The sequence below is a fragment of the Rattus norvegicus genome, chromosome 16 (assembly GCF_021556685.1).
Source record: "Rattus norvegicus strain SHRSP/BbbUtx chromosome 16, alternate assembly SHRSP_T2T, whole genome shotgun sequence".
NCBI lineage: Eukaryota > Metazoa > Chordata > Mammalia > Rodentia > Muridae > Rattus > Rattus norvegicus.
The window spans coordinates 76,923,124-76,946,704 of NC_141549.1; the positions used below are offsets into that span (position 1 = coordinate 76,923,124).

The following is a 23,581-nucleotide window of genomic DNA, read 5'->3' on the forward strand; positions in this document are numbered from 1 at the left end:
CATTGGCCAGAGGTGGCCTCCCTTATATCCGGCCTCCTCTCCTCTTGCAGTATGACCCTCAGTTTGGTGATGCCTTCTGGAATAGCAGCAAGTATGGCATGGTGACGTACTTGCTCAGAATGATGACCAGTTGGGCCATTGTCTGCAGTGTTTGGTACCTGCCTCCTATGACCAGAGAGGTAGGTGTCTCCAGTCCTCCAATGCAAGCCTTAGTGTGTCTTATGACCAGGAGTCTGTTAGAGTGGTGTCACTCGTTCTCTGTTACAGAAAGAGGAAGATGCTGTGCAGTTTGCTAACAGAGTGAAGTCCGCCATTGCCCGGCAAGGAGGACTGGTGGACCTGCTGTGGTAAGTGGAGCCGATTCTAGAGTACATGCACCTCTGGGGCTTCCTCCCTTGGCACAGAAAATGGAACCTGTTGGCTTTAAGGAAGGAACGGCCAGACTGCGTTTCCCTAGTTGTGGCCTGTAAGTGCTGTGCTGTCCTCAGGAGCGTGGAGTTGTGGGCCTTTGCCTAGTCTGTTGGGGCTTCCAGACAGTTTATACTCTAGGTAGGGACAACCTGCCTGTCTGGGAACTTCAGAGTGAAGACTGTAGACTGACCTCTGGTGTCTGTATACCATCCTTTGGAAGGTAGACATTTCTTCCACTGTTATCTCGCCTGTCTCCTAGCACAGGAGGCAACAGCCGTTTCCTGTAGTTTATAGGTCTCTCGCCACCACTTATCTGTGCCACTGTAGTCTGAAAGCAGCCAAAGAGAATCGAGGCGTGAGCAAGCAGCCTTGGCTGTGTCCAGTGGAACTTCTTTCCGAGAGCAGGGGTCAGGCAGCATGTTGAGCTCTGGCTCCGTGGTCTCTGCTCCCCGTCACCTGCAGGATTCACACTCAGGGGACAGGACCCTGCCTGTGTCCTGTCCCGCCAGGTTCCCTGGAAGTTGAGCCACACGGTACCTCTGCCGGATGGCAGAGCTGACCATCGAGCTTCCCTGCTGCTACACCAGCCTCTGTCTTTTCAGGGACGGTGGATTGAAGAGGGAGAAGGTGAAGGACACGTTCAAGGAGGAGCAGCAGAAGCTGTATAGCAAGATGATTGTGGGTAACCATGAGGACCGGAGCCGGTCCTGAACCTCCATCTTGCGCCGGCCGAAGCTGCCACCTCTAAATCCTGAAGTGAGCCAGCTGCAGTTGTGGCTGCCCCAGCCTCTGCCATCATCCCCGCCACCCACTGCTGCATCCTAACAGACTCTGGCCCTCAGGCTGTCCTGGACTCCAGGACTGGAGTCTTGAGAGCTCCATGGGCTGCCTGCTGTCCTCTAACCAGAGTGCTGCTGGCTGGGGCTCCTTGGGACAAAATGCCTCTTGTTCCTCTATAGTGAGCCTCTAAGAGGAGTGCCATTAAAGCAGTTCTAGCTGGTGAGAAGGTGGGCCCTGTTCTTGCCTCGAGAGGATGTCGGGTGTTACCGCGTAGGGACAGCCACCCTCTGGGGAAAGTTGGGAAAAACACAGCCGCAGTGGGTGCCTCTCAGCCTCCAGCTAAGAGCTTTGACACAGGACAAAAGAACTGTCTACAGGAGCGTTCATTTCATTCGGCAAGCGGAGTCCCAAGTTCCTGTGTTCCTGCTTATGAAGATCATCAGAGTATGAGATAGGAAAAAGCCAGTGGGCCCTGGGCTAGCCCCAGGAGTCTTTGATTCAGACTCCAGGCTGAGCCTGAATCCCCCACATGACTTGTCTGTTTAATATGTCTGTTTCCCTGTCTGTTACATGGAATTGCAGGGAGAGAAATGGTGGTGATGCCTACCTCACAGGGTTGTTGTGGGGACTCCAGTGCTAGTGTGTGTGAAGGGAATGTGTGCTGCTCTCCCAGGGACAGCGTCAGAGAGTGTGGCAGGACAAGGTCAGAGCTACAACTGCTGCCCAGGATTTTAAACTTGTTTGTGAGTAAATAAAACTGGATGGTAAATGAATTTAGGGGCTTTGCCTTCATTCCCAAGAAATGTGTTTCTTGCCAGTTAACTGTGGTACTTGAAGATGACTCCGGCCGGCGGCAGGGTCTCTACTGAACTCTGGAGTGAGGATCGCATTGCTCGGGGAGGCAGCTCTCACTGGGTGTTTTACATCTCTGTATTATCTCTAGCATAAACAGTTTTCTCCCCGGATGAGAGCCATGGGAAACAGGCTGCATTGATGAGATTGGGGGAAGGGACCCTGCCAGTAGCATTCTGGGTTTGAGCACGATGGGAAAGAAACAGCAAATATGGGGATGAGGATGGCACAGAAGTGCTGGGAAGAACCCATGAGTCGGAAGGGGTGGGTGTACTGTGTACACCATGGCTGCAGGGGAAAGGAAGGCCTGCGAGGCACTCTGCAGATGCAGTCAGCGGTCTGTCGTTCCTTCTGAGGCCCACCAACTTTGAATTCCTCTAAAGGAAGATTACCCTCCTTCCCATGTGCCATTGTTCCGTAATGGAACTTTTCAAAGATAGAGATATCCCACCTCCAAGTCTGAGATTTGAGGACACATTAGGCGAGTGAACCGATGCCACTCTGATGTTTGAGGACCCTGTGGTGGCGCCCCTAACTTCCTGCCAGCTCCTCAGCCTCCCCTTTCCTCCTGCCTGCTCCGTTCCCAGTGGAAAACACTTCAAATAAAAACACCCATGACTCTAAGAACAGCCGCCTGGGAACTATTTTACAAAAGCTCAAAAATAAAGGGCAGGTTACCGCTTGTACAGAATGTCCGCAGTGTCTCAGTGCTGTCCCCTGAGAACGCCTAGGTCAGGCGTCCCTAAGGCTGGTGCTTGTTTATTGCTCTGACTCACAGTCTGTGTAGTTTTGAGTCTTGCTCTGACTTGGCTCACCCCCCTCGCCCGTGCTGCAGCAGACAACAGTGAGAGGCCGCTCTCCAGTCTCCCCTCAGCACTTGTCCAGCCGATCTGCTGCTTACCATTTGCAGCTGCGTCCTGCAGGCTCCTCTTTGGTATAGCGCTGCTCTCACATCTAAACTTTGCACCATGGTAGAAAGCAGGTCCCGAGGACAGCCTGGACACTAGAGAGTTTCCATCTGGCTTGTCAGCCTGCTGCTTCTCTCTCGCCGTATTGTCTTCATTTTTCTGTTTTCTTAGATTAACTGGCTTCTGAGGCCTTATGCACCTCTGAAATTTCAGCATGTGCGTGTGCAATGTGCATGCATGTGTATGTGTGTATATGTGCTTGTGGTGGGTGTGGAGGCCTGAGGACAGCCTCAGGCGTCCATTCCTCAGTCGGGCCCCGCCTTGGTTTTGAGACATGGTCTCTCATTCACCTAGGCTGCTTGGCCAGTGAGTCTACTGTGTCCACCTCCCCAGCATTGACTAAAAGTAGAAACCACCTTCCAAGGAGTTCAAACTCAGGTCCTCCTACTTGCAAAGCAAGTGGTTTATTGACTGAGCTCCTACTCCAGCTCCAATTTCATTTAAAAGCTCATTGCTCAGATGTGAGCTCTGAGCCCTAAAATTGTGTGGTTCTGAAATAGGAGTCCACTTTGAGCTGTTTGCTTCCTCTGATAAACCCAACTTGGGACACTGACCACTGTTCTGTCCCCAGGGGATCTGTGCTAGGCCCAAACCTGCTGGGTAGCTGGGGTTGCAGATCACAGCTTTAAATCCAACATGATGACTTCTTACCAGCTAGGTAAAGAGGTTGTTAATCAGGCTACTACAGTGCCCCCGATAGAGGAGGGAGGCTCACCAGAAGGTGTCAGCCTGGCCAGGGTCCCACCAAGCTTTGGTGGAGCTGATTTACATGTGAGAACCATTCCTCTCCCTTCAGAGAGCTTACGTGTGAAGGACTGTGGGTCAGGACAGCAACTTTTAGCTCTTGAACTGACCCGATTACCTTGTGGAGATCTGGGCTGTAAACTCTGCGGCTTCCTAGACTTGACCAATCTGGGTTGGTGTTCACTGCTGCCAGACTCAGTTTCTCCAGGTGCACCATCCCGTGTGGGCTGGGCTATCCAGACTTTCGGACAGGCTAAGAGATGACCATCTAGCCATCCATCTCTCATGGTGCTCACTCGTCTCTCCCCCAGTCAATATGTCTCTCTCCGATGGGAAAGTTAATAAATTTTCCTCTAGATTAAAAGTATTGATTATTTCATTTGTAAACAATAAATAAAAAGGAGGAACTTTTCACTGCACAGGGGCCAGCGCCTGGTGTATTTTGCTGGTGAAATTTTGCTCACTGTTGGGGGGTGGGCTTCTCATATGCATTCTGTCCGGCCAGGAGCATTGATTTCCTATTAGTCTCCCAGCACCACCCAGTAACACATCATTTCAGTACCCGCTATTAATGGTCTTTTGATAAATAATCACTTGTAAGTCAATAAATTTTTATTAAACACTGTAGCTCTTTGATTTATTAAAATCCGACCATGTTTGTCTGGGAGAAAAGGGATGCTGAATTGAAGTGGAGATTTTCATACATCTTCCTGACGCGGAGCAGTCACTGCACACTCCAGAGAAAAACAATTGCATTTTAACAGAAACAAAACAGCCGAGTTTGGAACTTGGGCCCAGGGAAACTTAATCTCAGTCAGTGTCGGGCGAGCTTACTCTGCCGGGAGCAATAGCGGGCCAGCAGAGTCAAGAACTTGTGTTGGCTTATGAACAGTTGAGTCCCTCGCTTGACCTGCCTCTGGGTGGCACTGAGGGACCTGGGCAGGTCTCTGGGGACACATACTGAGCAACCTTTCCCAGGCTTAAGTGGACCCTGGACCAAAAACACCTGTTGGAGCAGATCCTTAAAATGGACTGAAGACAAGCTGTAGGACCTTTGAGCTGTTCCCTAAGCCGGGGGACGCCTGGAGACAGTGCATGCTAAGTACTTCTATAAGTGAGCCAACAGCCAGCGACTGCAGGTCTGGGCTTTGTGTTGGCATCATTGTTTGCTAGGCAGTGTGGGGGTGTTTGACACCTTAAACTGGGCTGCAGGCCACAGTCCTTACCTACGGGGATGTTAGAGAAAGGAAAACAGGCTGGCTGGTCCGTGTTTGTCAGAACGGCTGGCATCTGGAAGTGTGGCTCGGTGGTTAAGATCATCACCAGTGGGAAATCCCAGGTATTTTCCCAGCACCACAGAAAACAGCTTACAGCTGCTTTTAACGGCAGTTCTAGGGGCCCTGACATTCTTTTCTGGCCTCTGAGGACACACACACACACACACACACACACACCCTTTGTTCTTGGCCCTACCTTGGCCGCCTGTCAGTACCTACTGTGGTGGCCATGCAAAGAAGTCCACGAGCCAGGTATGCACACCTCGAGCCCCACGCTGGAGGCGGAGGCAGGCGGTTCTCTGAATTCAAAGCTAACTTGATCTACACGATGAGTTCTAGTCCTGCATGGAACACATAGCAAAAATCCTATCAGGAAACCAACCACCACTGGTGGCCTCTGATGTTTCCTACCTTCTGTGGGATTTCTTGGCTGTTAAAGCTGCTGCTTCTGCTGCTGCTTCTGTCCTGGTCTAGGGTAGACAGAGCCACCACCAGAGGACCTTGAAGGGTGAACAAGTATTATCATAGTACTGTCTACGGGAATGGCTTCTGGAGTTTGTTTGAGGAGCCTGACTCCTAAGGACTTCAGGCCAGTGCCCCACACCCAGTCCCACTATCATGGAGTGGTGCACCCCCAAGCGGCCAAAGAAAACATGAGTATAGCTTTTGAGAGCACAGGTGAATTGGATTTTCATGTGCAAAATTCCAAGTCCATTTTTTTTTAACAGTCTTGTTTTGTAGCCTAGGTTGGCCTTGAACCTGCTCTGCTCCTACAAAGCACACCCAGCTCTGGTCCCCTCTTCCTAGCCAACTTCCTAACGCTTGTCGACTCACCTTACTTCCCAGGTTCGTTCCATTTGGGGCAAAGAGCCGTTAACTTAGAACCTGCTCTGCTCCAAGATGGCTTCCTGTGAGGCCAAAAGCCGTGGGAGAGGAGTGGTTTGCTTGGACTTCAGTTACCGTTCTAGCCAGAGTGGAGGTTCAGGGAAGTGAAGCTGGGACAAAGAATGTTTGGGCATCACCCAGTGGGTACCACCTGATGATGCCAGAGACAACAGAAGACCAATAGCGGAGACTGGGGATCTATCTCTCTTGGAAGGGAGGGAGGAGACATTCTGGTAATCCTCAGGCATAGCTGTGACCCATTTATTTTCTTCCCTCAACTCCGTGGGCCTGCAACCACATTCGAAGTACATTTGATCTACTTCCTGGTGAGACGGATGTGGGTTCGAACGGCTAGAATGAGCAACAGTGTAACTAGGGCCTTCCCACTGTGTCGCTTGAGTTTCAGGTGCCCTCGGGCTGCCCAAGCTCGGCTTCCGGTCCCAGGGCCTAGACAAGCGCCTGGCTCTTTCTCAACAGAGCAGCAGGTGGCGCCTGGAGGCAACTGGAGGCAGGGGCTCTCGGGCTTGGCCCTGCTCCTCCTGCACGACGCTCTGTACTGGGCCCCTCCGAGAAGGGCTTGCTGCAGCAGATTGATCTGCCAGCTGTGATTTGTCATTTCTGAGACAGGAGCTGTTTTCTCTTGCTTCAGGAGGCCCCTTCGACACCTGCTTTATTTTTCTTCCTGCGCTGACGTGACGGAAGACAGGTGTTAAACTACTTAATCACTTTAAAATTGTTTTAATTTTCTGTTTTTTATTGATCGCTCCAGCACCAATTAATCAGCTCAGTGGACCAGGCAGTTAGTACATTAAAAATTGTCAGGGAGGCCGTGCATCTTGCAAAATGTCTAAAAAAATATTCGGCTAACAAATTTTGTTTTTCCTTGGCATGCAACAGTCCTTGGCCCATAGAACTCCCCCGCTCGGAAAGGACCCCTTCCTCTGCGCTTTCCACGGTGGAATATTTTGGGGTGTAGGAAGAACCCTGATCCTGGGCTCTCCACGGAGAGAAGCAGAAGCAGGAACCTTTTGACTGCCTGGTTGCATCTCTCCTCCACTTTTGTTTACGGAGCTGCTCTGGGTTGGCTCTGCCAGGTTTACACACAGTAGTCAGGTTCCCCTGCCCTGGGACATCAGCACTTTTGACTGTCTTTCCCACAGGGCTAAAGCTCTCTCCCTGGGGCAGAGGTTGGCAGAACTTGGTCAACTGTCCTGGCAGGCAGCTGTGTGGAACTGCCTTATCCCCATCCCCCACCCTCATCCCTGCTGTGGGCCTGAAGCCCTTTCTAGGTGGCAATACTGTCACCATCACTGTGCCCTGTGCTGCTCACCCTTGACTCATCTGTAATTACCCCACTTGAAAATGATCCAGTCATTGCCCGATTGTTCTCTCCGAGTTACATAAACCACAGATGCCTTCTTTCTCTCCAGGAGCCCCCGCATCACTTCCAGAGTGCAAACACTTGTTTTTCCGCCCCCCCCCCCCCGCCCTGTTTCCCCATTTGGGTCTGATTTCCTATCGCTTAGTTAAGGCGGTCCTTCATTATTTCCTGGAACATTTGTACTATTGTTAGCCTGCCTGCGTAATGTGGATTGTTGTGGCTTCCCCAGGGGGTGCCCTCACCCCAGAATGTCTTTCACCCACTTCCCTCCTCCAGGTACATCCATCTCACCCCCCACAAGACCAAGAGAGTCACTTTCACCCCACCCCAACCCCTGCTGTCCTCACAGGGGGCTCCGCCAAACCTCAGGCAGCTTTTTTCAGAAGCAGAGACCCCAGATCCTTTCTGGAAGGGCCAGGCCGTGAGCCATGCGTGCCTTGGAGATGTGAGGCTGCTGAGGGACAGGCCCAGGGTACGTACCCTGCATTCTGGTGGCTGCCCTCAGCCCTACCTGCTCTGTATTAATTGTTATGTGATTGGGTTAGGACATATAATCTAATATTGATTTTTCTCTCTGGATGCCACAGCGTTATTTGCTCACATCTGCCTTGTGTTTAATTGGTGCTTTCCTCGGGGAAACAAGAGATCGTATCAGCCTGTTGGGTTTCTTTTCCCTGGGCACACTGGCATGCACACACCGCCACCTCCCTCTCTCAGCCTCTCCCCGACCCTCCCACCTCCAGGCATTCCTAGGGTGTGAGGGGAGTGGGCAATAGCCGTGATGACCTTTTTTTTTTTAACACTTGACCTCATAAGTCTGGGCTGATTTTTTTGGTGTGTGTGTGTGTGTGTGTGTGTGTGTGTGTGTGTACATGCAAGAAAGAGAGAGGGGGGAGAGGAAAAAGGAGAAAGAGGGAGATTTGGAGGGGAAGGAAAATTTATCTTTGGAAGCAGACCTGGGTTCATATCTACCTTCTCTGTACGTATGTTCCGAGGCTAACCCATTGCATTTTGCTGTAATTTAATGTGTCTTCCCTCACTGAAGAGTCCTGTCGTGTAGGTCTCTCAGAGATTTCTTTTGAGCCTATATAATGCTTGGCACATGGTAGGTGTTCAATAAACAGCCCCTCCTTTGTCAACGTTCTCTTCAGCCTTGGCAGTTAGTTACACGTTGCCAGTTACAGAGCAGCATTGACTTGGAGATCAGTCCAGGACACCCTGTCTGTGTGGATTGGCTGTGGCTGGTGGCCCCTCACCTTGCCTGAGGCTAGAACTTCCGTTTTTTCTTTTCTTTTTTTTTTTTTTTTCTTCTTTTTCTCCCCTGCCTAGAACTGCCATTCCTATCACACCCAGGCTGGCGCCTGTGTTTTTGATTTTTTTTTTTCTGACTGGATTGGCTTCTGGCCCAGTTCACCTCACCATGGACTTTCTGTAGTGAAGGGAAGATGTTAAGAGCTGGAAGTAAACACCGACTTCCTGTTGACACACACTAACTCTTTGGCTTGGACAGGTGAATGGACCACCCTTGCCTGAGCAAGATTAATGGTGCTTGCTTCCTGCTGGGAGAGGCTGCGTGAGGACTCTGTGCACTTGTGTTCTGGGCGGACCTTGGAGACCGAGACTGCAAAGGGCCGTCCGTGCAGTAGGAGCAGGCCTTCCATGCCCAGGGCTTTGATTCCTACCCAGGCCGGGGCGGGAGAAGGAATTGCTCGTTAAGGAATGTTAGCTGCTGGGTCCCGGTCTGGGCAGAGGCGGGGCACGATGGTAAAAACCATGTGGTTGAGTAGAGCTGCTCCCTCATGAGGGCCAAGAGAGAGAAAAGAAGATACCGAGAGAACATACCCCGAATGACCTAAAACTCCCGCTAGACCCCAAATGGAAATAAAGCTGTGGGCGGTGGAGGGTGCACACCCAGATCACAGCTCCTCCGTAACACACCGCCGACGGTTCCATGGGGTGGTCAGAGCCACACAATGGCCGCTGCTCTGACCTACCCTGTGACGTCACTTACTGGCCTGTGACGTCACCTACTGGCGGGGACTCTTGGGCTCCAGTCACTCTTCCTCACTCTGATTCTCCTTTGCAAGATGCCACACAGAGATCGTAGCCTTTTCTGTGAACCCCTCTCGCTCTGCAGGACAATGAGCCTGCATTTAGCCTTGCCTCCTGTCCCAGGTACAGAGGCCTGGTGGCCCAGAAAGAGCAAACCAGCCCCTAGAGCCATTTGAAATCTGTTGGGTTCCATAGAAAAACTACTCCGCTGTCTTCAGACACACCAGAAGAGGGCGTCGGATCCCATTACAGATGGTTGTGAGCCACCGTGTGGTTGCTGGGTATTGAAAAACTCGGGACCTCTGGAAAAGCTGCCAGTGCTCTTAACCGCTGAGCCATCTCTCCAGCTCCCTGGCTTCTAAAAGGAAGCAGGCTGAGCAAGCCAGGAGGAGCAAAGCAGTAAGCCACACTTATCCACGGCCTCTGAGCACCGTGCCTTCAGGTTCCTGCCTTGGTTTCCCTCAGTGGACTATGACTCAGGATACAGAAGCTAAATAAACCCTTTCCTCCTGAAATTGCTTTTGGTCATCACAGAAATAGTGACCCAAACACAGACGCCAAGTAACGGTGGGTCCAGACCTCCAAAGCTAAGCCAAACGTGCCTTTCCTCTGTGTAGGTTGACCACGAATTGCAACAAATCACTATGAATTGCAAAAACATACTACAGGAAGCTGCAGGATGAAGGAGTGTAGCGTTTCCAGATGCTTCCAGAGCTGCCATTACCACTGTCGAGGTCCCTTAAACATCTTCTACTCTCTCCTCAGCCATAATGCAGGCCTTCCCCAACTAGCCAGCACCACAGTGAGAACCACAACACTCTTTTTCAGAGCACAGCTTCAGAAATCCAGCAACTTCTGAGAAAACAATGTATCGAGTACGAGAAAAGGGAGCTGGAGAGATGGCTCAACGTTTAAAAGCTCCGACTGCTCTTCCAGGACCTGGATTTAAGTCTCAGCAACCACATGGCGACTCAACCGTCATTTGCAACTCCAGTTCCAGGGGATCCGAGTCCCCTCTTGTGGTACACAGATTCACATGCAGGGAAAATCGCCCATAGGCTTAAAATAATTTTCTTTAAAAGAAAGGAGAGCATTGACACCAAGGAGCCAGTGCGGGTTTTCTGACATGAGCTCCTCCCTTCAAGTCACAATGGAAGGTCGGTGCCAGTCTGTCTCTATTCTTCCTCAGAAGGAACATCAGCCTTCTCGCTGCCTTTCTCTGCCTTTCCGTAGTTGTCACTCAGCTACAACAACAGAATCCAATTCACCCACAAGGGTGTAGGGCTAGACAAACAGAACGTTTCAGTCAAGCTGGGCTTTGAAAGTCACCGTTGTCCCCTCTGTCCATTCTGTGTGTCTTGGGGCACTGGCTAGCTGGCTCATTCCGGCATGTTTTCACCTGCACCCAAGGAGTCCTAGGAACCAGCGACTTCTGACCTGGCGCCCTTCTGCCCTTCACAGCTTTGGGATTTAAAGTCTGTTCAGTCGAGGGCGGACTCTGAGCTGCCTTACACCCAGAGAACATGCGAGGGGACTCCGGGCACTCCTCCACAGAGCTGCTAACCACTGTGTCTCATCTCAGGTCAGTATTAAACCCTGATTCATAGCCCACTGTGTTCACGCATGCCTATACCCACGGTGCCAAGGGTGAAGAGACACAAGAATTGGCACCAGTTCCAGGCTACCTTGTCTACATTGCAAGTTCCAGGCCAGTCGGGGCTACATAGTGAGACCCTGTCTCAAACACAAAGGCAACAGACAAGCCTGCTGACGTGCAGGCAGCCCGAGAATCACATGTAACAACGCACAGGGGTGCAACTCCTTTCAAAATCCCAATGTCCCTTCTCACACGAGTAAAAAAAAAAAAATCCTGAAATTTATATAATTTTTTTAAAGCCAAAAATAGTAAAGACAAGCAAAATGAACTATGTCTGGGGCTTCAGACATCCCCTGACTTGAAGCTCTACTACATACGCTGCTGTGGTAATTAGGGCAGCGCTACAGAGAGATGAAATCAGGCACTCTGAGTAATGGAACTGAATATGGGCCCCAAGATACCAAGGTGGGGAGGACAGCCTTCCTCCTCAGCTCTGAGAAAACACCAGGAATATATCATGGTTTCTATGGGGTCAGGCACTGTCTTAATCTTGTGACCGTCTTAGGGTGGCCTCTTTTTCTTTTTTCTTTTTTAAATCCCCAAAGGAGATTTCTCCTGGAGCTGAGCAAGCGTCGCAGAAGCTGAAATGTGTGGGTTTCTAGTTTAGACAGTTTTGCCTTTAGCAAGCAGGACTTGGTTCTTAAGCTGATATTGGCTGTGGCTGCTTCTCAAGAGAGAAGGGTCAACGTTACACTCTTCGGAAAAGAGGGAGGCAAGCAGGTTCGCAGAGCGGAAGTCAGTGGAGAAGCGGAAGTCAGTGGAGAAGCGGAAGTCAGTAGAGAAGCGGAAGTCAGTGGAGCAGCATTAGCTCTGCTGTCTCAAGTCTGAGACGGCTTCTCATTTTCTTTTCTCATCCCTATATAAACGAATATTCCCTTGGTAAGCCCGTTAATCACCATGAACGCCGAAGCTGGCTACTTTCCTTCTCTCTGTCACGATGGGAAAATATGTTCACACTATACATTCAAAAGGGGATAGCACCCAGACAATCTAATGGACTCAACTGGAATAGCTAGGCAAAGAAGAACCCTGTTAACACTTAGGAGACTTGATGGGAGGGGGGGACAAGGGGGGACGGGGGTGTCAGGGGATGGGGTGGGGGGGGCGGGGTGGCACACACCTTTAATCTAAGCACTTGGAGGCAGAGGCAGGCAGATCTCTGAGTTCAAAGCCACCCTGGTCTACTGAGTGAGTTTCAGGTCAGCCAGAGCTACATAAAGAAACCCTGTCTCAAGAAACCAAAACCCAACCCAAACCAAAATAACAACAATTAAAACAACAACGAAACCTTAGTGGACTTGGACAGAGGGTTCTCAAAACACAATGACCGATGAACATATGAACACTGCGTAACATGGCTAACCATTGGGAAGCTACAAATTAAGACCAACTCCCTTCAGCGCTGGATCAAGCCCAGAGCCTTGTATGTCCTAGACAAGCATTTTACCCTTGAGTCCCATCCCCAGTCCTGGGGAATGCGAATTAAAACCATGACATTATCTTGGAGAGGATGTGACAAAGCAGGAGTCTTGTTCACTATCAGGGAAGCAAATCAGCGTAGCCCGCATGCCCCCTGTTACAGGAGTTCCTCAAACCAGAACTAGATCCAGCTAACCTGAATCTTTACTCAAAGAAATCTGTCTTCAGAAGAGAACTTGGTTTCTATGCCCGTCGCAGGGCTGTTCACAATAGTTGGGGTGTGGCAACATCAGCAGCAGAATCCTTAAAGACAGGGGATATACACAGGAAGGAATTTGACTCACCTATGGAAAGGAAAGGCTGGCCAGAGAGATCTACATTGGATCCCCAGGACCTAAACGGTGGAGGGAAAGAGTCAACTCCTGAAAGTTCTCCTCTGATCTTCATGAACTGCCCCTGCCCCATAAACAAATAAACAAAATGAAATGTTTTAAATTAAAAGAGCATCCTCCATTTGGACAATATGGGTGGAACTGAAGAACATTCTGTGCATACAGAGAACACATGTACATACACACACATGTACACACATATACATTACATGAGGAATTTAGGACCACCAAGCTCAGAAGCAGAAATCGGAATGGTGATCACAGAGGCAGGTGAGGAAAACAGGGTATCAACTCGCAGACAATCAGGAGGTCTGTTTCCAGCTCTACTGTGCATGTGGTGAATATGGTTAATGACGGTGTGTGTACAGACCCAGCGGCTCTTCCTGATGGGCATGACAGTCTATGGGCAGCAAGTGTTTTTCCTCAACATTAGCTTACTGAGCTCTTCTAATAAGCCTTGGTTTTACAAGGATCAACTGTGAGCTTAGTCAGTACTTTATGCCTCTGATTCTAGCATCTGCTGGGTCCTTCTGTCACTCTAGGACAAGCCTCTGGGCACTGAGACCTGGAATTCCCTTCCATCCTCACAGCTTGTCTTCTTTGAGATTCAGAGCATCTTTGAGGCTGGGGAGGTTGTTCCTGGGTGATGTCAGCAGTTCCAGCTGCAGAGCCAGGCACATACATGCACACTTGTGCACACAAACACACATACATACACAAATATGCACACACACATGCACACATGCACACACACATATACACAAATGTGTGCACACACATGTACACACATGGACACAGATGTACACACATGTACACAATGCACACAAACACACACACATGCACACACAAACATACACACATGCTCACACAGACACAAATGCACACATATATACACAAATATGTACACACATGCCCGCACACATGTACACGTGTGTATATATATATATTCAAGTTCACTCCATCCTGCAGTGTTGTTATTCTTTCAGTCTTGCTTTATTTACTTGGTTTTGGTGCTGAGGATGGAATCCAGGGCACAATGCTAAGCGTGTCCTCCAGCACTGAGCTGTGTCCCAGCCCTGGTTTTTCATCAACTGTTTTTTTTTTTTAATTTATAATTTGCTTTGTTTTATACAAGTGTTCAACCTTGGTCAGTTTTTTCTTTTTTTACACTTTAGATAGGATTTTATTACACAAAGGTTGTCCCATAATTGGTTTCTTCTTTACTTTGTAGACAATTAGTCTTACTCTCCACAGGAAAGCTGCTTCTGAATTTCTCTTCCGGCAAAGGCAAGCACTCAGTCCCGACAGAGATGGAACCAGGCTTGAAATGTAGGCTGGTCTGGAGTGCATAGTCTCCTGCCTCAGCCTCTCGGGTGCCAGAATAATAGATGTCCACTACCGTGCCGCTCTTAAATTGGAATCTATTTTCGTTATCTAAATTTTCTTTTTTTCTTATTTTTTTTTTTTATTATTGAGTTTTTATTGCAGTCAAAATTGGGAGCTCTGGAGTCAGCCTGGATTGAGCTCATGCTCAGTGAACTGCATGGCTTCCCTGGTTCCTCACTACCAATAAGTCAAGACGGAGCCATGAAACACCGGTCCCTAAGGACTTCTGATCTTGAGCTGCGCTAAGGGAAGCACAGCGCACATCACAGAGATCTAACGAGTGCGCCGGGAGTGGGCCAGCCCGAGTTCACCAGCAATACAGTGGGATGCGAGCCCGCCGTTCAGAGAGCGGTTTGAACGTGAGCTCCTGTGCAGCCCACGGAATGGCAACCCACGTTTCCGCAGCAGAATTCGTCTGCAGGAGAACAGTGCCAGCCATCTGCAGCAGCTGGAAGGTGGCTGGCCGGAGGGCACCAATCCGGTGCAAGCATCCTTTGCTGCGGGTCTGGGAGTCTTCACCCTAGACCACCACGGCATCTCAGGGAACAAGCAAGAACTCCTGTCGCACCCCGCTGCTGAGGCAGAGTGAAGGCTGGAGGAACAGGCACAGACACAGAAGCCTGTGGTGGCCAGGCGAGTGGTATGACCCTGTGAACTCCAAATGTTGAGTGGGGAAGTGGTAAAGGGAGGGTCTCCTACTGGCACAAGCTTTCCTGCCACTGACCACTTACAGGTTGCCTGAAAGCACCCTGTCCAAGCTGGTGTCCCTACAAGCTGTAGTCCAGAGTTCCAAGAGAGTTTTTGGTGACATGAACCTGCCCCGCCCCCTTTTTGAGAGCCTCTCAGGACCCCAGGCCAGCAGCTGGCCCATGGAGGTTGGGCACATAAGGAGCCAGTAGCTATGACTGTCAGTCCATGTGTCCCAGCCTTGGCCACTAGTGTGAGCCATCAGAGGAAGAGTAGGGTGTGTGGTATTAAGTGCCCGTGGCCTTCTGGACTCAGAGCATGGCTCATGGGATCCATCCCTCTCACAGAAGTGGTCTTGCAGCCACCTCAAGCTATAGCCAGGGCACCAGCTTTAAAGAGAAATGAACTGATTTGGTCCCAACGCTCCGGCTACCCCTTGCCAAAGTGGGGAGCCACCCCTCCGGCCTGTGTCTTTCACACACCATTCTGCTATACCCCCATGCCCATCCCTGAGTGACTCCAGTACTTGGAAACTAGAAGTCTAAGGTCTCAGTACCACCAGGTTCGGTGACTCTTTTCTGCTTCTAAGATGGTGATGTGAACTGTGTCCTCACTTTGAAGAGACAGGTGGACCCAAAAGAAGGACCTTCTCTCAACTCCTTCTAAGGGTCGCCAATCTAGTGCATGAGGGGTAGAGTTTTCATCCCCAAAGGCTTCACTCCTTAGTACTGTGGGAATTGAGTTTCTACCCAGCAATGTTGCAGGAGACAGGCGAGCTGGAAGCAAGGTCTCATTGCTTGGGAATGGTATTTCCTGTTGGTAGCTGCCAGCTACACTCATTTTGTCTTTTCTTTATTTTTTCTTTTTTCTTTGACATGGTTTTGCTGTCTTCCAGCTGTGGCATCTCAGTGTTCGTCTCTCTTTTTGATGGAGGCCTGGCTGGCCTAGAACTGGTAAGTAAACCAGGCTGGCTTTGACCTCACCCGTGTCTTCCTCTTGAGGGCTGGGATTGAAAGCTTGTTCCTTCATGCCCTCCTCATTAATCTTACCCAACCCCCTACAACATATGCACACATAACTATCATCCCATCGACAGATGAGTAAACTGAGTCACAGAAGTTAAACAATTCACCCAAGGGTGCAGAGAGAGGCACGGCTCAGTCCACTGGCCTTTCGGTCCTGTGTCCCTTTGGAGGGTTATGGAATTCCAGGATCAACCCTAAGGATGGCTAGAACATGGATCCAGGTCCTAGAAATGGGAGCTCAGAACCTGTCCCTGGTTTTGACCATCGCTGTCTGGCTATGACCATTCTGAACCTGGCAAGACATTGGCAGCTACCTATCCTCACCTGGCCTCACCTGAGTATGAGGTTGGAGCTAAGACTGTTCAGCCATTTTTGTCCTCTTTGCCCTCCCAGCTGCAACAAAGAATGTGGCTGGCACCCCGACAGAGTTGACTGTGTGTCTATACCCTCATGTCTCCCCTAAGGACGATTATAAGCCCCCTCAGCTTTCAGAGCTACAGGTGGTATATTTGGTATGACAGACAGACATCAGCTAGAGACCTAAACCTCCCTCCACCCCGCTGCCCTGGAATCAGAGACAACCTGCCTATAAGCACAAAGTTATGGAATACTTATCAACGATGTGGCACTGGTTCTCAACCTTCCCAATGCTGTTCCTCTTAAATATATAGTTCCTTATGTTGTGGTGACCCCCAACCCCAAAATAATTTCCATTGCTACTTAACTGTAACTTTGCTACATTTGTGAATTATCTTTTCAAATCTTTTCTGATAGTCTTAGGTGAGCCCTGTGAAAGGTTCGTTTGACCCCCAAAAAGAGCTGAGACCCACAGGTTGAGAACCACTAACATGGGCCCTCCATCTCCTGAAATCTACAAGATAGGATTTGCAGCTATTCTCGTGGGTCTGAAGTCTACTCAGGGCTCCCAATGTGCTGTTTTTCTATGATATTAATAACTTGCTCAAAAGAACGGTCCACCTCAGTGTGCCTGAACTTTTAATCTGGGCACAGGACCCAGGTCCTTCTAATAGGAATGACACAGTTGAGAGCTGTGGCCAAAATCTGGGCTCACCCATTAGAGCCTGAGGTACCAGTTAGGGAAGAAACTGGTGGCAGTGATCACAGGACTGTTCCCTTCCCCTTAATCCTGGAACACCTGTGATGTGGAAGAAAAGGAGGTAGATGAAGAAAACAATTTGGCCTGTGGATGATGGTTTCTACTTCTTCTTTTTTTAGATTGATTTATTTTATAAAAGGATTTATTTTTATTATTAACTGAGTGCGTGTGTTGTCTGTGAGCGTGCATGCAGTACCTGAGGAGGCCAGAAGAGGGCGTCGTATCCCCCCATAGCTGGAGTTACAGGCCATTGTGAGCAGCCTGTAACTGGGAACCCAGCTCCAGTCTTCTAGAAGAGCTGCAGGTGATTTTAACCGCGGGGCCACTTTCCAGCCCAACCGATAATTTCAGGACGTGAGAGAACACTGCCACTATTTCCGTTAGAGAAGCGCAGGAGCCGCGGGGAGGTTTCTGGGATTTTCATCTTTATTCTAGTTTGGTTTTAAAAGCCTGGGTGCCCAACAGCACTCCCAGCCCCCCTGTCCTGCCTGAAGTTCTCTCAGTCTGGTGCTCCTACTGGTGGAGTGTGGCGTTCAGAGACTTTCTCTCCATCCTGCTGAGGTGCTCCCAAACTCTGGTGTGCTTAGGTGCCCCGCGATGCCTTGGTGGGTACCTGTTTTCCCTCTGCCTGGCTTCCCCTCCTCCCTTTCCCAGAGTCTTCCTTGATACAGCGGGATCTGCGTTGACAGTAAAGTGCAGTTGGGGGTCCCAGGGTCCTGAAACTCGGGGTTTGAAGAATTGCTGTTTTCAGGACCCGCTCCCCTCGCAGAGGTGGATTTCCTCCTGTCCCCAGCAGTGGGATCACTGGGAAGCACACCTGGACCTCGGCCTCCACCTTTTGCTTTGCAGTCCCAGCCTACGACTGGGCGCAGTGCCTTGTGTGACTCCCTAATCTGCTGGTCCTTAGGGGATCTGGAGAGTTCCATAGCCAGGTTCCCTGCTGAGCAGGGCCGACTGGGCAAGGGGCCCAGAGGGAGGAATGGCAGAGAGGTGCGCCATCTCCTCTCTCGGGGCACTCGCCATTCCTCTCCTCCTTCCCTTCCTTCCCTCTCGCTTCCTCCTCCTCTTTCCACTTCCTTCCTCTTTTCCACCCCCTCCCCCCGGAACTCCTCTTCTCTGGTCCCTGCCCACAGCGGGCTGCACGGAAAGGGGAGGGGAAGGCTGGTCCGCGCGGCAGGCCCGGCGTCACACGCTGTGCGCGCCCAGGCTGAGCACGGAGAAGGCGGCCCGGTGCTTGCGCAGCAGCAGGCGAATCTTCTCGTCGTCCGAGTCTGGGTCCAGGGGCTTGTTGTACTCATCATCCTCGTTCTCCGAGGCCGCGCGGTCCCCGCTCGCACCGCCCGGGGCCCGGGGCGTGGAGGACGAGGGCTCCAAAGCGCTCTTCTTCCTCCACTTGGTTCGGCGGTTCTGGAACCACACCTGCAAAAAGCAACCCGGGTGCTGGGGCGGGCTCCACTGCGACCGCCTCGCCACCATCCCAGAGTCAAGTACCCACCATGCACCACGGTGCAGCGGCCTGAGACTTGCCTTACCCACAGGGGGAAAATAAAGTCAAGTGAAATAAAATAAAGGCGTGCCACAGTTCTTTCCAGTGCTATAACAACCGTCCCCTAAGCGGCAGCTTCCTCCTTGCTTCGGATGCAATCTAGGCATCTGGCCCAAAGCCCCTTAAACACCACTGGTTAGACAAGTCCCTGGACTCAGGGCAGTGGAAGGTAGAGAGCCCAGGGCCTAGCATGCCTTGGCCCTCCATCCCACCTCCAGCAAGCAACATAAAACGGGATGAATGAAGTCGCCCCTCTCTGAACTTTACACATCTCCAGGAACCTCATGAATAATTGGCCCCTAGAAAAATAACAGGTACACTAAGATGGCGGAAGACCGTGTTGCCCTAAAGAGGCCAAGGAGTGTGCAGTAGGAGAACCACAGCCTTCTCTCGTGGCTGTGGCTACCTGCTGAGGTAGGTCCCATTCGCCCCAGAACCCCCCTAATCTGTCACCCTTCTTCATTTCTTCACAGCGAGGTTGCAGTGCTGGCGAGGCTCGTGGGTTTTTTTTTCTCCCGTGTCCCCACGCAAACTGTGGCCAGGCCAGTGTGGCAGTGGGAACACTTATCATCCCTGGACCTTGAAGAGTAGCCTGTGGCTGGTCTCTGCCACCCTCCTGTGCATGGGCGCGAACAGGGCGTGTATTATCTTCATTCAATTGGAAAATGGGCCAGCTGGTCAGCGTCCCACAGATCTCGGTTCAAGTCTCAGCTCTCCACTTGCTGGCCAGACGACCACAAGCACCAGGCTTGATTAACTGACACTGTCTCTTTATTTGTAAAACGGGGCCACAAAGGTGAGAGTTAATGGTACTGCTTACAGGCTCTAAGACAGGACTAGGTAGAGATGGCTGTCACGGTGTGTGTGGGGGGGAGGGGGAGTTGGTAATTATTATAACCTCCACAGTAAGATGGGCAACCACACCTCCCTCTCACCCGGTGGCCTCCTGCCCTGGCAGACTCACCTTGACCTGTGACTCTGTCATGCCCAGTGAATAAGCCAGCCTCGCCCGCTCGGGGCCAGCCAAGTACTTGGTCTGCTCAAAGGTTTTCTCCAGAGCAAAGATCTGGTGGCCTGTGAAGGTAGGGCGGGTGTGCTTTTTCTTGTGGATAGTGTCACTCAGGGGGTCTGGGGCTGCCAGGAGGGAGGAAAGTACAGTTAGCAAGGTGAGTGGAGACCTGATGAGAACCTGCTCAGGGCGCGCGCGTGCGTGTGTGTGTGTGTGTGTGTGTGTGTGTGTGTGTGTGTGTGTGTGCCAGCTTGCCCTGATTCTTCCACAGGGATGTGTGCCCCTACTGAGAAGCCACTGAAGTCCAGGAATGCGGTGACACCTGTCAGTTGAGCAGCACTTCTGACACTGACAATAGCAGTTACTGTGACCTCTACCATACCCCGGGTGGACAGGGTCCCTAGAGGGCAGCTGCACCAGCTGCAGAGACAGTGAGGCTTTAAAACTGGGTCTTGTGCCTTTCCTAGTTTTCCCACAATCCACTGATGTTGTCTGACCCAGGGGATGCATGGGAATTTCTTTTCTGTGCTAAGACACCAAGACAAGGATGCCCTTCCTTTCACCAAAGCGTGGTGCTCCTTCTACTTCTATCAGACCCCCAAAGGGGTCGAGACCCACAAGCTGAGAACCACTACCCTAAGAGATGAGCATCTTCAATTCTCTCTCTTCTTGTGTTAAACTGACCGCTGGCTTTCCTGGCTATTATTCTGGTGTGTGCATGAATGTACCAAGGCATGGGTAATACCTGCCAGCTGCAACCAGACCTCTGGGGCCTCTGAATTCCTCCCCACCTCCTTTCTACGAGCCCCCAACTTCCCAGGTCCATTGGAAAAGCACAGAAGTGAAGGCTTCCGGCTCCAATTCCTCCTCCATGGGCTGCATTGCCTAGCAGCCAGCCTGGAAGCCCAGCCTCTCTCAGACCCCTTGGAATCTATCGCACAGCCTGGTTTTGGAGGGTCAGAGTCATGTGGAGAGACCGGAGAGCCCCAACTCAGTCAGGACCGGTTGTTCAGGAAGGAGCTTGAGGCTCAAAGTAAGCAAAGTGCCCATCTGCTCGGCCTTAGTGTAATCCAGCAACTCGTGTCCTCTGCCCTCTCGTTACAGGAAGGGAACTTCAGCCCAGCAGATGAAAAGGACCCCCTAATACAGCGGCTCTAGACCTTCCTCATGCTGAAACCCTTCAACACAGTTCCTTGTGTTATGGTGTCTTCCCAACCATAAAGTTATTTTGTTGCCACTTCGTAACTGTCAATTTGCTACTGTTATGAACTGGGACTATCTGACATGCATGCTATTTGACATGTGACCCCTGTGAAAGAGTCGTTCAATCCCCAAAGGGGTCACGACCCACAGGTTGAGAAACACTACCCTAAAAGACTTCGGTTCTCTCTCCTCTCCCGTTAAAATGACCACTGGCTTTCCTGGCTATTTTCTAGTGTGTGTATGCATTTGAGATCAAGGGCTGGGTCAGGATGGGGGAGTGTGGGGCGGAGGTGCGGGAGAAACAGCTTGAGTTGATAGCACCCCCAAACAAGATGGTACGATAGGTCCCAAGAGATGAGTGAGGAGGAAGGTGGCTGTCATTCAGGCACAGCACGTGGGAGACAAGAGTTTTTAGGGTTCCCATCTTAGGTTCCAAATCTCTCATGCAGTGTGGGAGACAGAGATTAAACAGAAGTAGAGGGGGCTTTGCCTCTGTCCCTGCCATATGTTTATCCCCCTTTAGTGTCCTGAGGACCCTGGAAACCACTGCCACTCTCTCCCAGTGTGCCTCATTTCCTGGATCCCTGATTGGCATAATACTCACCCCTCCACTACAGTTCTTAGAAACCCAAGTTTCGGGTATGGGTAACCTTCTCACCCCCTGCCCCTAGCAGTCAGGGCCAAGGTCAGCTTAGCACTCTTGTTCCGTTGCTGACATAAACAGGGAGCAGGAAGGTGGGTGGTGGGCCTTGGCTTCAGGATGGGACCCCAGTGGGTTTTGGAACAACGCTGTGCAAAATTGGGCCCTTAGGGATACAATACTAAATCCGGTAAGTTTTCTTCACCAGGGTAGCACTGTGCCCCCCGTGTGAAGGGGCAGCATGACTCCGGGCAGAAACAAACTGAGCTGCCAGCCCAGCGCTGCACAGAGTCGGGTGGGCTGTGTTCGTGGGGCCTGGAGTACCCAAGGTCCCTTGAAGGGCAAGGAGGGATGGCGGGTTCAGATACCTATGCTAGGTGGAAGGAGGGAGGAGCGAGGAGGGTGGGATTCAGTTCTGCTGTGAGCTGAGGAAAGGGAGCAGGGCTATGTAACTGTGGCTGAGGTGGGGTAGAACCCCTACCTCCTCCCTCCTCCCTGGGACAGGCTGGGCTGGGGGTGAAGGGCCTGTACTCACTGTTGCTGCATGGCCGAGTGCTACCTCTCCAGTCCTGGCCTGTGTCTGCCCAGCAGTTCCGGGTCCGGGTGGGGTACTCGTTCCCAGTCTTGGAAAAACTCCCCACCTGGGGGCCGTAGTAGACGCCCTGGGAGCTGAGTCCACCAAAGCCTGCCACGTGGGGGTAGCCGGAGAGAAGGCTGCTGTTCGGAGTGGCCACCGGCCTGCTCAGGATGTCAGTGATTCCGTGGGGTGTCCCAGCCGCCAGCTGGGGGCCAAGTCCCGGAGGGCTGAGCTTGTAGAAGGAGTTCTGCACCGAGTACTGGCACATGGGAGCCTTCATTTCGGAGAACTGGGCCAGCTGTGTGTTGTTCAGGAGGAAGGTCCCCTGCAGGTTGGACTCCATGGTCTTCAGGTCAGTGAGGTCGAGGAGCCCTTAAAGGCCAGCACTATAAATGGTGGCCCAGAATCTCATGGCAGATTTGGAGAATCAGAACCCCCCATCCCACCCCGAGCCTCCGACTGCCCTCTGGCTAGGCCCTTCCTTAGAGATGGGGCACCTACGTCAGCCTTCTGGAAAGTCAGGTGTCCAGAGAAGGTGGGAGGCCTTCCGCGCATTCCCTCTCTGCCCACTGGGCCTAAGGAGGGGTGCTCTCCATAATCAGAGCACCCGGTTTCTCTGCCTCTGAGTCTGGGGGCCCTCCATCAGAAGTTTTAAGTTCAGAGAAGGGACATTTCCTTGATAAAGATATGGCCCATTAGAATACAGACCTGAGACTGGCTGAGCTGCAAGCGCTGTGTCGCCATTGGTTGGAGCCCACATGGGCCTCACATTGGCTTCTCCTAGACAAATTGCACTTTGAAAGATTGACTGTAAATCAGCCAGTCCGTGTGTGTGTGTGTGTGCTCGTGTGCATGTGCGTGTGTGGAAGAATTAGCCGTAGGCGCCCTGTGCATGGTCAGAGTTTCCACTTGCTTACCCAAGTCCAGTATCTAAGAAAAGGTGGGTGCTTGGAGGTAGGGACTGGAGGCCCCTGCGGAAGTCTTCATTTGTTTCCTTGAGAGAGAGAGAGAGGTCTGGCTCAGAGGTCACAGCCCCAAGCTACCCCTGTATGAATCAATGTGAAGCTTCCCCTTCTTCCTTCAGGACAGGGTAAGTGGGGAGACGGGGCATTCTCTGTTCTCTGGGGAAATGCAAATCTCTGGGGTAGGAAACGCTTGCTTAGGGAGTAGGCTACGGAGCAGCTCCCAGAGTTGCAGGGGTGTGGATGTAAGAGGACTCTCCACAGAGGCTGAAGAATGTTAGTTCCTGTTTCTTCCAGCTTTTTTTGGTCTCTTCACTAGCCCATCTGGCTGTGTCCTGGGTGAAATCTCTCTCCTGTGAGAGGCCCTGTGCTCCTGAGGCAGAGTCCTAAGCAGGGCAGTTGGGTTGAGGCTTGGGACGACACTGATTGTAACACCACCACCATGCGCTTTGTTTCTGAGGAATTTTCCCGATCTGCTGGTTCTTGGGGGCACAAGCTCTCATTTGACAAGGGGGAAGCAAAGGTGCAGAGGGAAATCAGGGCTTGCCTGCCAGGATGGTCTCTAGATTCTTTCCTGAAGTCACCTTCCAAAAGTGCAAAATGGCAGGTAC

The 23,581-nt window shown here is 51.4% G+C and overlaps 3 protein-coding genes across 3 annotated transcripts in view; 2 read left to right on the plus strand and 1 right to left on the minus strand.

Moving 5' to 3' along the window:
• The window catches only part of Gpat4 (glycerol-3-phosphate acyltransferase 4), a 33,526-nt gene extending 31,562 nt beyond the window's left edge, over window positions 1-1,964 (plus strand). For both annotated transcript variants that reach the window (NM_001047849.1, XM_087587949.1), the window contains 3 exon segments: window positions 51-179; window positions 268-347; window positions 1,014-1,964. In NM_001047849.1, coding sequence (NP_001041314.1) covers window positions 51-179; window positions 268-347; window positions 1,014-1,122 — 318 coding nt within the window. In that variant the 3' untranslated portion in view covers window positions 1,123-1,964.
• Erich1 (glutamate-rich 1) overlaps window positions 1-23,581 on the plus strand; it is a gene marked incomplete at its 5' end in the record, with an annotated part of 52,793,804 nt that overhangs the window by 46,052,564 nt on the left and 6,717,659 nt on the right.
• On the minus strand, window positions 17,438-22,662 carry Nkx6-3 (NK6 homeobox 3). The gene is given in 3 exon segments (NM_001109455.1): window positions 17,438-18,452; window positions 19,544-19,713; window positions 21,967-22,662. Coding segments are annotated over 3 exon segments (789 nt in total). The 5' UTR covers window positions 22,352-22,662; the 3' UTR covers window positions 17,438-18,218.